General features: G+C 38.7%; 1 protein-coding gene across 10 annotated transcripts in view; it reads right to left on the minus strand.

Moving 5' to 3' along the window:
• The window catches only part of MYT1L (myelin transcription factor 1 like), a 746199-nt gene that overhangs the window by 14465 nt on the left and 717242 nt on the right, over nt 1–14492 (minus strand). For 7 of the 10 annotated variants that reach the window (XM_075341066.1, XM_075341065.1, XM_075341070.1 and 4 more), the window contains 4 exons: nt 13978–14090; nt 11586–11689; nt 9849–9908; nt 7549–7692 (listed from right to left, as the gene is read on the minus strand). In XM_075341066.1, coding sequence (XP_075197181.1) covers nt 7549–7692; nt 9849–9908; nt 11586–11689; nt 13978–14090 — 421 coding nt within the window. The remainder of the gene's footprint in view (nt 1–7548; nt 7693–9848; nt 9909–11585; nt 11690–13977; nt 14091–14492) is intronic. The other 3 variants (XM_075341067.1, XM_075341068.1, XM_075341071.1) reach the window with 3 other exon arrangements.

The following is a 14492-nucleotide window of genomic DNA, read 5'->3' on the forward strand; positions in this document are numbered from 1 at the left end:
AGATCGGTGACTTTTGCGGTAAAGGATCAAATGTCTGATCCCCTGTACGATCCGGTCAAAAATCGTACGATTTTAACATTTTCTGATCTTTGCCAATCATGATCGCTCATCTCTATTGACAGGTTACTTTTAACTTAAAAATTATGTATTTCCTATTAAAAAACAAACAAACACAAAACTTGTAAGGCATGGTTCACTAATGAGTTTTTTCCCCTTAAACAGTAACAACAGCATTTTTTTCACAGCACTTGAACATTTTTGGTCATTATGATCTTTTGTTGTAATCATTTTTCTTCTATGAAAAACAACTTAAAAAATTCTAAGCTTTAACTTTCCATTGAACAGTAAAATAAAGACAGCATACAGATGAAATCCGTGTTGGATCAAAGTAGGACACGTCTCCTTTCTCTTTTTTTACAGACAATCGGTCTGCTAAAAAAAGACAAGTGAAAAGGCACATTGATTGTAATGGCTCCGTGATGTAGCGGTAGAAACAATGGATGGCACACATACATAAAAACCTGACCGGCCTAAAAGGAAGATATATCTCCGATACTGCTGTAAAGCCTCATATTGCCATGTTATTCCTTTATGATATTAAATTATGAGCAGAAATTACGTGAGACAATTTAATAACAGCATTGGAAATAAAACCAATACAATTCAATAAGAAAACATATTTATATTTGGTGCTACTACACACTACACAATATGACAAATTCAGTGATATGTGAAAAGCTATCTTTTACTTTTGACACTGTGGCACTGGCAAGAATCCTGAGATTGTCATGGCTGAGCTGCCGTAATACGAAATGAACACAACCTTATAATAATAAGATATAGGAAAAGTATAAATCTCTATATAGTAAACATGAAAAGAAAATATGCAGATGCCATGTGGTTCTTTTGCTGTGATGTTTGAAAAAGACGTTTCTACTATTTCTATATCACAACAAAGATTGCACAAGAGAGGGGAAGAGAGAGTTTTAAAAGGGGACGGTTTTGCTCACATAGGTTTAAAATCTGGAGGAGAACATGGAATAACGAGGCATGCCTTCATTTGCTGATGATGGGAAATCCACAGGGCACAAATAATTTATGGAAAATGGGAGAACAACAGTTTATAAAGGGAGAACATGGTGACTAGGGTAATAATATGAGTCTTCGGAGACATGGAAAATGAAAGATTGGTTGATTGATGCTGAGAGAAGCTCTAATCGAGCATGATCATGAAATCCAGAGGTAAGGTTCAGCTGTAGAGGAGTCCTGGAGATGTGCATGGGATGAGCTATTGAGAAAAAAGAAGAGGAGTAGACCATGGGTAGAGGTCAAGTTGTGACTTTATTTGTATTTGGATATTGAATCATACAGATGTGTCCACCATTATTTTTTTGGGAAGAAGCTTTCCCATACATTTCTTATATTTTACATATGGCCTAGGTGTGCTATAAAAAATATATATTGCAAATACTGTACTCATCTACCAAGACTCTTCGGCTCTGACACATCACTGGCTGGGTCCACCATTAGTCTCCTATCCTTCTCTTTCAGCATTATTGACTCATGACGGCTATTACCAGTCAGTAGTATACAGGAGCAGTGGGGGATCAGTAGGTGAATATGTGTTATTTCATTTTCTTTTAGGAAACTCAATCAATATATAAAACTAGCTGTAGACATTGCTCAGACTAGTAACCAAGTCTCTCTTTTTCTGTCTCTCCGCTTTCACTCTATCCCTCTCTCCCACTCTCCCTGTCTCTCCTCTCTCCCACTCTCCCTCTCCCACTCTCGTTCTCTCTCTCCCTCTCTATCCTTCTGTCCAACTCCATCTCTCTACTACACTCGCTCTTTCTCCCACTCTCTCTCCCACTCTCCCTCTCTATCTCCCTCACTCTCGCACTGTCTCTCTACCACTCTCGCTGTCTCTCTCCCACACTCTTCATCTCTCCCACTCTCTCTCCCTCTCTCCCACTCCCCCTCTCTCTCCCACTCTTGCTCTGTCTCTCTCCCTCTCTCCCAGTTTCTGTCTCTCCCTATCTCCCTCTTACGACCGAAATCATATTAACTGACATATAAGCAGTCTTAGGGCTCAAGTCCACTTGCGTACCGCTTCCGATGCAAGAGCATCGGAAGCAATATGCTAATGTCCCTCTGCTGCATGTGTCAGGCCACCTGATTATTATCCAGGCTAACTGTCAAAACAGCCAATATATTACCTCACACATCCAAACAGTGAAAAAGGTTTGGGTTTTTTTGGCGAATAACTGTTAAGTGCAGGGTTAAAATTTTCCCTGAAAACATAGTCTATGATGCTCCCTGAGTCAATGAGGTGTCTGTGCAAAATATTGTGATTGTAAATGCCACGGTGCGGATTCCTTTAGTGGAGGTGGAGACACACACACACACACACACACACACACACACACTCAGCTTTATATATTAGACAAGAGAAAGTTGTGGAAAATCCCTTTAAGTAACAGCAAGGTAGAAAGAATAGAGCTTAACTTTTACTAAGATTAATAATTAATACCAATGTGGGCAAAATAAAGACTCAACACTTATAAATAGAAAGCTGCTAGTGGGTAGACCTCATATGAGAGAAAATATTTACACCAGCAATTGATCACACGAATTCCAGTAAATACAATGCTCTACAAACAATAAGTCAGTTAAATGATATTGGAACGATCTTACCTATATGACTTCTGGTAATGTCAGTGTTTCTTCTTCTGGCTGCTATAATGATAGAGGGGGGGGCATCAACCTGTAGCCTCATATTACTTCATACAGTAACAGCCAATGACCATGTTCTATATCAGACTCCCATTACTCACAATGTGTTTTGTTTGTGGATTCATCAGGGGAGCAGGAAAAACAGCCTAACCGGCCATATGAGTACGATATGCAGTTATAGTGCGATATTGCGGTCATAGGTTGTTACTGTATGGGGTTATGTGAGGGAACAGGTTCATACCCCCTTATTCGTCATTACAGTAGCCAGATGAAGAATTGACAGTCCCAGAATTCTTACTGAGATCATTCCAAAATCATTTAAGTGCCTCATTGTATACAGAGCATTGTATTTGCTTTTTAGTTACGCGTTGTCTTTGTCTTTTACCTACATTGGCATTTTAAATTCATGGGTCTAAAATTGTTTGAAAAGTAAGAGGTGATTTTTATATACTTTCGATTGCTGAAGTAAAACTATAGAAAAAATAGATAAAAAATTCCATAACGTACAGTTTTTTCACAAACACTGACTCCATAGGCTTTTTCTTCCACCATGACAATGTAATCGACAATGTGATCGAAATGGCTACAATGGGGTGTCATAATTCACCCGACAGCTTTTGCTACATTTGCGGCTCTGTTGTAGTGAAGAGACAATGAAGGAATGTTATGGACTTCGTTGTAAAAGTGTAGTATGTGTACATTGGTGTAAAACTAGGTTATCAGGCTCCTCCTGTAGTGTGTTCTGTTCATGAAGAAGAACTACGACACTGATCTAAAGGGAAGAAAGAGGCTTTATTTTTGGCATTCCTATGACCTGGAGGGAACCACAAAATCATTCTGATGACTGCTAATTTTGTATGTACAACGTGGAGGGATTCAACCTTAAAAGCTTGAAAAAAATTATATATTTGGAAATCTAGTCAGCGATTTGACCTGTGCTTCACAGTCCAGGAATACCCATCCCTTCACCTGTGGAGAAACTTAAAGATACCCTGATTCAAAAGATTCAGAATATGACGAGCTGGATTCTAATGAAGAAGACTTTCACGCTAGTCCCAACGAGCCACAACTTTTTTCATAGCTCAAATTAAATTATTTAGTCATAGACTTAAACCTTCCTAAATTTTCTGCAGAACTTTTAAGCTGTAGACTAAAGGAAAAGAACCTGCTAGCTCCTAGCACCTGTTTTTCATGGTACAGAAACAGGGAAAAGGAATTCCATCCATACTTTTCTCAAGACGTTGCTCCAGTGTATGGTATTGATGTTCCTGGGCTGGTGGAAAAATGTAACATTGCGTACAATGTGAGCAAATGGAGACTCTTTATTGAGTTATCCAAAAAGTCTGAAAAATACTACTGCACAATAGCTGCAAGTATGCTTCGGTGTCTGTAGGATATTCTGTTGACTTGAATGAAAGCTTTGAGAATTTAGACTTTATTCTCAATAAACTTAGCTACGAAGATCAAGGATGGTCAATATGTGGTGATCTGAAAGTTCTCACTTTGCTCCTTGGGCAGCAAGGAGAATACACAAAGTACCCATGCAGGGACAGGACTCATTACTAGAGCCAAAAAAGTTGACCAACAAGAACATCTTTGCAACATGGGCTCAAAAACATTCAGAAAGTTTAGTTGATCCCACAAGTTCTCCTGCCATCACTCCACTTGGACTGATGAAGTAGTTTGTGAAAGCTCTACCGAAAGAGACACTTTTAAGTAAATGTGTACCAAGTTTCAGGGACTGTCCAAAGCAAAACTGAAGGATGGCATTTTTGTGAGTCCGGATATTTGAAAACTCACCAAGGACAATGTGTGTGAACCAAAAATGTAAGCTGTTGAAAAAGTTCTTGGGATTCTTTAAAGAAGTTGTGAAGAAATTTATAGGTAACAACAAAGATACATAGGTTAAGTCCATTGTGGAGAACATGCTGAAATGTTTCAAAACCTTGGGTTGTCTGATTAATTTGAAGTTGCATTTTTTAGATTTCCATTTGAACTACTTTACTGAATACCTTGGTGCTGTTAGTAATGAGCAAAGAGAAAGATTTCATTAGGCTATCCAGGAGATGAAATGATGATATCAAGGCTGATGGAATGTGAACATGATGGGGAATGACTGCTGGATGCTTCACAGAGAAGATCCGCAGACCTTCTATAAGAGAAAATGGAGTAAGAGAAGCTTTGAAGAGTAAAGGAAAAGGCGCAATAATTAATTTCCAATAAAGTTACAGAACAAGTGTTCAATACATTTTTATATGTAATATTATGAAGATGTTTGGTTGCAATAAAATTTCTTTTGTTCATCTCGCTTTTAGGTAATTTCATCCACGTTTTGTGCAAAAGCCATACGTGATAGTTAAAAATAAAAGTGTTTTTTTTTTGTTTTGTTTTTTTAAATCAGGGCATAAGAAAATAAAAGAATCAACCATTGGATTAGAATTTTTCATATTTGTGTTATTTATATTAGTAAAAGTTTTTTTTTATTTCTATCTTGCTGCTACTTCTTGATAAATTTGATACATTCTTCACAATCCTACCCTTTTGCTGCTATTATAACATCCTTTTAAGGGCTTAAATTTCTCATAAACACTGTAAAATTCAATACATTAATTGTGATATGTCAGCGAAAACCATGACAGATTGCAATCCATATCACAACTATGGGGTGAAAACATATTGAGGGAGACAAAAAGCACATATAGTGTCTTACCCGAGTAGAGTAGTCAATATGAAGGGATCAGGAAGGCTCACCTGTAATAGTTGTGAAAGTCACAACCACTGTTAAAAAAAATGTGTACCAACGGCTACTGCAGATACCCGGTGAAAGATTATAGGTGCAGATCAAAGAAAGGGTTAAATGATGCGCTACTGTTTAAGAAAATCCAAGACCAAATGGATAGTAATCATTATCTTTATTCGTCTACGCATTTCAGATATTAAGCTCCTTCTTCAGGACCAAACAGTTTTTTGGGTCCTGAAGAAGAATAATCTCTGAAACACGTAGACGAATAAAGATAACGATTACTATTCAAATGGTCTTGGATTTTCTTTAACAAAAGTGCAGCATTTAACCATTTCTTTGATCTGCACCTATCACAACTATGGGGTGGCAATACATAGACAAATAATGCATAAATATTCTCCCTATAAAGCCTAGGAAAATCAGGGTTTCTTTTAAAAGATGGTCAAAAGGCAATAGGAAAAGTAAGAAAATAAAAAAATTACATCATGCTTTCAACTTAGTGTGATAAAAGGAAGCTGAAAATGTGTAAAAAAAAAATGAGTACATCAACGAGACCCCACAAAAATAGAAAAAGCATGTTTACAAAAGTATTTGTGTAGTGACTAAAACCATACCACAGAGCTATGCAAGTCCAGATATGTGGAAATTAGATGAAATAAATAAAAAGACATAAATGGGAATGAACATTGAGATGTAGATGATGAAACACTGATGGTTAGAGGTAGACGATCAAAATAAAAGGGGCTGTCACCAGACTCAGGGGTGAACTTATTGGTCTAATACCATAGAAAGAGCAAAATTCCCTCTTGGTTAAGCCCGCTGGTAATTAAAGAAGGATTCCTTACTAGGGATGATCGAATACCCTAATATTCTTCGCTGAATATCCAGCGAATACGTCACCGCTATTCGACTATTTGCGAATATTCGATGCCCAATGTAAGGGCGGCTTTGCACGTTGCGACATTGCACGTGCGATGTCGATGGGGTCAAATCGAAAGTGACGCACATCCGGCGTCGCAGTCGATATCGCAACGTGCAAATCCTTTTTGATACGATGAACGAGCGCAAAAGCGTCATTATCGTATCATCGCTGCAGCCTCCGACATTTCCATAATGCCGGTGCAGCGACAGGTGCGATGTTGTTCCTCGCTCCTGCGGCAGCACACATCGCTGTGTGTAAAGCCGCAGGAGCGAGGAACTTCACCTTACCTGCCGCCGGCTGCAATGAGAAGGACGGAGGTGGGCGGGATGTTTACATCCTGCTCATCTCCGCCCCTCCACTTCAATTGGCCGCCTGCCGTGTGGCGTCGCTGTGACGACGCACGACCCGCCCCCTTAGGAAGGAGGCGGGTCGCACAGCAGGTATGTGCGTGTGAAACTGCCATAGCGATAATAATCGCTACGGCAGGTTTCACTAGATATTGCACGTGCGACGGGGGCGGGACTATTGCTGCAGCATCGGTAACACATTGTTACCGATGTCGCAGCGTGCAAAGCCCGCCTAAGTCTATGAGAAACCAGAATAATTTCACGTTAGACCTAACGGTGAGCTGTGGTGACTGGGAAAAAGGCAGAAACAGTACCAACGGCTACTGCAGATACTGTCTCTCTCTCTCTCTCTCTCTCTCTCTCCCCGGGCCTGGACATGTATTCACTGGCTGGAGAACAGGCACCAGGAAGTCAGAAATGAAACTGAAAGTATCGGAGCGGATGCAGTTTTATTCGTCGGATACCGAATGGTGCGAATAGCCTGTTATCCGTTGGATACTGAATAGTGGCGAATACATTCGCTCATCCCTATACCTTACCTTATTGCAAATACTAGAACGATATAGCATTTCTGTTTCTGATGGTAGAACTATTATAAATGACGATGGTAATGAAAACACCACAACAATAAAAACAGGAAAAAAAAAAGCACAAAAAATAATGGCATAACAATACAAGTGATGGTCACATATCCTCTAAAGAAACAGCGGAAACTCAATAAGCACATGAAGAGGAAGGAACCACTGTTTTATATGAGCAAGTTAATAAAGTTATATTGCGTTCTATGATGAATCATTACTCACCATGTGGGGAAGCTGGATGTTAGCTAGACTATGAATTAAAGACTGACTTAGATTGGCCAGCTCATGCAGAAGAGACTCGTTTTGCTGCTCAATCACTTTGTTTTCCTCTTCTATTGTTTTCAGGTTACTCTCCATTGTTGTAATCTATAAGGAACATGCAGGTGCAAAATAAAACACAAGGCGTTAGAAAACACGTAATGTCATCACGATTTATAAGGGTAACTTAAAATGTCCAGATGGTCGAAATCAAAAATTGATTAAATGTGTAGAAGGGCAGGACAGCTGTCTAATTTATTATGTCGCCAATATTAAATTAGTATAGGAAATCATTTAAGACAAATTATTTCTATATCTATTAATACAGATGTTGAAATGCTGAATTTGTCAATTTTGTGCATTGTGATATCTCTCATTTAAGAGTAAGTTTGACTGTTTTAGTATAAATGAAGCAAAAGTAAAAAAAAAATAAAATAAAAATAAAATAAATAATAATAATAATAATAATAATAATAGAAACCCATGTATTAGTATTACAACTTTTATGGCATATACTTTTAATTGTATCTTTGCCCATATCTCTCCTATCACTGTACATGTACCGAAGGCCATATTTATGTGAACTATATCAATAATAAGAGTATTTACTGATAAGTGTAATATATTATGTATGTATTATGCCGGCTTCACACGTCGACATCCATGGACCCGGACTCAGTCCAGGAGATCTGTGGCCAGTCTAGACATCACAATCCGTATTTGCAACGTGAATGTTTGATGAGTCAAAGCAACCTTACTTTGTGATTGGATATTAGGAAATGAGATATTCTGCTCTAGTTGTAGATTTATTCATTATCTATGTGGGCATCTGTATGGTTCTCAGTTTGCTGAGTTTGGTTTTTATAGTTTGTTACTTTAAGGGGCTGTCTGGTAAAATGATATAATTTGCCAGGGAGTTTAACAAGCACAATCCTAACTATGTGTACTATACTCACTGTTAGGACTGCTTCCTTATTCCCTACATTCATCACGTAGCCGCTACTTGTATGCATCCAGTCGCATTACAAGTGCTCTTTCTTCCCCTACTCTCTATGGTCTCAGTTAGCCTATGGACTGTTTAATTTTTTGATAGCATGATCTATATAATGAATAGTGCATGACCTTTGCTGAAATGGTAAATAGTTTCATTTGCTGGGGTCACCGTCGCACCACTACCTATTTTTGTTTCACAGATTTATTTTTTTTTAATTTATAGTGTCAGCATTTTTTTTACTGTGAGATAAATTTAGGCATTGGTGAAAGAATACCAAAGTGAGAATCCTTTTGTCATGCAACGTCCTCTTAGGCGAGGGTCCGATGGTCGTATATTCTTTCATCCAAGATAATTGAGCCGATTACGCAAAATACACACAAAGTTTGATCAGAGTATGATCACAGTGTAATCTGATTCTCATGGATGAAGAAAAAAAAAATCAGATGTCATCCAATGTTTTCAATGGACCCGATGAGTTGCATGGCCGAATAGTATCCGATAAAATTGGATCAAACTCAGACATGCTGCAATTTCTTCCTTGGACCGACTCCCAAAATTTGGACATGTGCTCAGCCCAATAAAATAACATTGGTGAGAGTGAGACCCGATGTTTTGTCGGATCGCACTAGGATAGGTGTGAGTGAGCCCATAGGCCCAGCAACGGGAATTACACAACTTTCCCTGGAGACATCTAAGGGTACAGATCAAACATGCTGCCGATTTTCTGGCTAGGTTTACAAACCCACAGCAAAGTGGACAAGACTTTACCAAATCTCATCCACCTGCTGGGAAAAAAAATTAACAGTAGAAGCTGATCGAGGATATGGTTTTAACACCATAGCTAATCAACTTATGCAGCACATTTTCATTGAGGATTCTGCAAAGAGTCAAATTCTTGGCAAATCCAGACTAAAATCTTTTGGCAACGCAGATTTTGTTACCGATTTATATAGCAACAAAATCCACAGGACAATATACGCAGAGGAAAATTTTCATGTGTTAATAAATCTTTTATCTAAAATGCACATGATGTAAGCCAAAGTGATGGAATATGTCATTAATATGATATTAGTTGATTTCAACTAGTAATAAAAATCGATGATGTCCTAGTTTTAGTTTTATGTTATGCGCCCTTACTAAGCAAACTAGCTAGTATATAATAAAATAATGAGATAAAATATTACTTATGAACCACTTTTATTCTTCGAAGGCTGAATTTCGTGTAAGTTACATGGAAAAATCATACAACCTCCCCTCCCGTGTAACTTACATGAAATTGGTATTCATCAACACAGGGTTCTTGGCAAGCAACAGGACGCTCGTCCAGTACCTAGTGGGAGGGAGCAGAAGCTGAAAAGGGGGCAGAGAATGAGGCAAAAGAGGTGGAACTGATTCAAGTGAAAAGAATATGGACATGTGTTTAGTTTTTTTTTTTTTAATGACCACAATGATCACTTTTGGAACCAGTTGATAAATTTGTTAGACTAGCCACCAGACTAGGCCAACAGGTCAATGAATAGCAAAGCCAACACTCTTCAGTATTGGCTTAAAAAGGACCAACCACCAGGATTTATCCATATAAAAGAAAGCCAGTGCTATACTGGAGCTATCATGCTGATTCTAAATATACCTTTAGTTGTGAGATCGGATGTAAAGTTTTTGAAATATAGGCAACTAAAGTTTGTGAACTGCATTGTTATTTGATTGATAGGTGCAACAGAATATCTAATAGGTGGGTCAGGTGTTGCTAGTTATTCCCTCCCCTGTCTGCCTGTCCTCCCTCTCCCCATCCTTCCTCCCTCCTTTCTCCCCCTATAATAACAGAGACATGGGGAGGAAGGACTGGCAGCAGAACGGGGTGGGAATAACTAGGAAAACCCAACCCACCTATTAGATATTCTGTTGCACCTATCAATAACAGTGCATTTCATAAATTTTACTTGCCGATATTTCAGAAAGTATACATCCGATCTCACAACTATAGGTATGTTTAGAATCAGCATGATAGTGCCAGTATAGCCCTGGCTTTAGTTTATATCTGAAAATCCTTGTGGTTGGTCCTGTTGAAGTGATGCTTAAAATTGTTTTTTTTGTTTAAATCATTAGGAATGTGTGTGCTTTTTAGTTCCACCTCTTTGAATGATAAAAAAAATCATAACCACTAAATTCTATTATACAAACATAACTATTCTACTACAATTTACGTCAATAATTGCAGGTCAGTAGACAATAGGCATTTCTTATTTTCTTCTATTTTATTTTTTTACTGAAACGTGTTAATATGATTTATATTTAAACTTTTTTAGTTTTTTGTCACAAATTTGCGTTAATAAAAAAGGTCAAATTGAATATTTTTGTTATATTATTATTTTTTTTTTACTAGTGCCACACACACTTGAATGGTCACCGAGTTCTCATCCTCACCCTTACCCTCCATGTAATTTATTATTTTCCCGATCTGTCCATAAATACATCTAATGTCTTGGTTGATGAATACCATGCAGCCAACATGATTATGTGGCCACAGAAGACGGTATTTACAGAAGTACGGATGCACTCACGTATGTCACATAGAGATGTAATCCGGTATTTTCATGCACATGCATGTCACAAAGAAACAGTGCTTTCAGGCTTAGGAAAGAAATATGTTAAAATGACAATGATAATTGAGATTTAGTATTACACAGTCTGATATGCTACTGTGTTGTTGACTACCCGTGTTACAGTAAGCAAAAGTGACCAAAAAGGGTGACGTTCATTTCGGAACAATGACCAGGGCATGCATGAAGTATGGGTGAGTATGAGAATAAAAGCTTCACTTTACTATTATTTTTATTTTTATTTTTTTAGTATTTTGTTCTTAAAATTATTAATAAGTTAGTGGCATCTCATATAGGAGTGTCTCACAAAGCAAAGTCGTACACGTTCTCGGCAGAGACGGTAATAACATTCTATTCGAAGTCACCTAGGCAAGACATTTTCAATATTGCTTATAGAAAACTGTTACCTGAGTTCTCAGCTTAATCATATCAGACTCCATCTGGGAATTAGACTCATTTAGTTCCTTTATTTCTTCTTCCAATTGTTTTATTTCCTCATCATTTTCTATACCTATGGGGATATTAAAAGGAAAAGATGCAATAGAGTTATAAGCCATCAAGCATCACTGGCAACATTAGCATCATTATCGATAAAGCATGGAATAGAATAGATTTACATGCTAATGAATTGTTGGAGGAGAAGTCTAAAAGTTAAGACCTACACAACTTTATAGCTGAATACTGGGGCCTAGGAGTGGACTGAAGGGATGTAAGCCACCAGGCATTAGAGCACATAGGACTCATAATCTACTGTAGCCATAATACACTAAGCTTGGGTTAAAAAATTGCATTTGCCAGCAGATATCACTTGCCCCACAGCAAAACAGTTATATTGTTATAGCTCTCGAAAAGATAATGGCCCGCTATGGTCCCACACCCTGAGGCTTTGCCTAAGTAGTCAATCCATCATTACTTGAGTGTGTAGAAAAGTACATAGTTTGCTAACCCAACTGGGTACCGTCACAATTTAGCGACGCTCTAGCGATCCCACCAGCGATCTGACCTGGTCAGGATCGCAGGTGCGTTGCTACATGGTCGCTGGTGAGCTGTCAATCAGGCAGATCTCACCAGCGACTAGTAACCAGCCTTCAGCCACCAGCGACGCGAGGTAGCGATGCTGCGCTTGGTAACTAAGGTAAATATCGGGTAACTAAGCAAAGCCCTTTGCTTGGTTACCCGATATTTACCTTGGTTACCAGCGCACACCGCTTAGCGCTGGCTCCCTGCACTCCTAGCCAGAGTACACATCGGGTTAATAAGCAAACCATTTGCTAAGTTACCCGATGTGTACTTTGGCTACGTGTGCAGGGAGCAGGGAGACAGCACTGGCAGCCTGAGATGCGGCGGACGCTAGTAACCAAGGTAAATATCGGGTAACTAAGCAAAGCGCTTTGCTTGGTTACCCGTTATTTACCTTTGTTACAGCTTACCGCAGGCTGCCAGAAGCCGGCTCCCTGCTCCCTGCACATTCAGATCGTTGCTCTCTCGCTGTCAAACACAGCAATGTGTGCTTCACAGCAGGAGAGCGGGAGAGCAACGACCAAAAAATGAACCAGAGCAGTGTGCAACTATCAGTGATTTCACAGCAGGGGCCAGATCGCTGCTCAGTGTCACACACAGCGAGATCGCTAATGAGGTCACATGTGCGTCACAAAAACCGTGACTCAGCAGAGATCTCGCTATGTGAGAAGTACCCCTAAGTGAAACAAGGAGATAGGTAGAAATAAAGGAAGGTGCACTGAATTGTTTAGCCACGCCAAGAGTGCACACAACCACTTGTGTTTGGTTTGAATAGTCATTTTTTGCTAACATACTCCCTTTAAATAGGTTATCTGGACCTTTCATCTGTTTGCCATAGGTAAACAATCAATTTATAATTGGTGGGTATCCAACGTTTTAGGTAAAGGGTATATTTATCATTTTATCAAAGAGAAAGTGACGTGGACGAAACGCGCGTCGAGGTTTGGAGGCATGCTGACCCGACACTGAACTGAACATCTGAGATTACTGCCATATGTAGTCCCAAATTCACCTATCTTTAATCACTTTATCATTAGGAGCCATTAAGCATATTGGTAGTGAGTTTGGCATTATTTCATAGCCTCTAGGCCAGAAGGGGGTTCTAATAAGATTACCACATAATAAATAGGCTGCTATATAAAATGTGTATATTAGTGTTTGAATGTGTATGTGTTTCTACATAGCTCAACAGCTGCTTCTCTGTTTTGCATTTGAGGCTCCTTTTTATGTTGGTCTAATATTTATTATTTTGCTAATAAAAATATATTGTTGAGATTTTTGGATAAAAAGTGGTTGAATTGTCATTTTTTCCTTTCAGTAATATATCATTCACACAGGTCAGGAAACTCTGAAGATGACTTCTTTATCATTTTTTTAAATACACATCTAAGCTGCTACAGAACCCCTTTTAGTAGTAAGAGAAGTAGCTTCCTGTACAATTTGTATGTAACTCCCATACCACTTAAAAAAGAAGTTCTGCAGCAGCAGATGACACATATATTATGATATTCTGTAGCAGCTGGGCCACAGTACTGTATAATACTTCCTGCAGCTGCTGAAGAACCTCTTTTATTATATATTAGTACTAGTAATGGTATTTGTGGTAGCATAAGTGCTATAAGTTATAAGTCATATAGTAGAGTACATACGGTTATGTTACCATTACTAATCATATGCGTTACATTACATATCATATATTACTATTTTATACTACTAGGACAGCATACTAAATGGTGTAAGATTAGCTCTGTGCATTAATAATCAAAGTAAATTCCTCACACAACATCGGAAAGCCAGTACCATTTGTCGCCCGCTGCTTTACGGTCATCATCTCTTCTCCTGATAATCGGGCTTTCTTCATTGCTGACGTGGCCCGTGGACATCCCGATAAACTACCAGAGAAATGGCAAATCAGAGGTTAATGTGATTGTTCTAGTAAATCTATAGTCATTGTTTTTATGTATTTTACCAGTAAGAGTCAGATACAACATAAGTAACACATTATCACATTACACTGCACATGGACAGTGTGTCGTTACAAGAGATGAGTGAGCCTCTGAAGGCTCGAGTTCGGTTCGGTTCATCGAACAGAGGCCCCGTTCGAGTTCGGTTCGACGAACCATTCAACGAACCTCTCGAGCCCCATTGAAACCAATGGCAGGCAAACACAAACACATAAAAACACATTATAAATGTACACATACAGTTAATAAACATTGCCATTACACTTACAGGTCCCCGCGATGCGTCCTGCACTCTGTCTCCCGCCGCTTTTCCTTCCGATAATCGCTGCG

This window comes from Anomaloglossus baeobatrachus, chromosome 3 (genome assembly GCF_048569485.1).
Source record: "Anomaloglossus baeobatrachus isolate aAnoBae1 chromosome 3, aAnoBae1.hap1, whole genome shotgun sequence".
Classification (NCBI taxonomy): Eukaryota; Metazoa; Chordata; class Amphibia; order Anura; family Aromobatidae; genus Anomaloglossus; species Anomaloglossus baeobatrachus.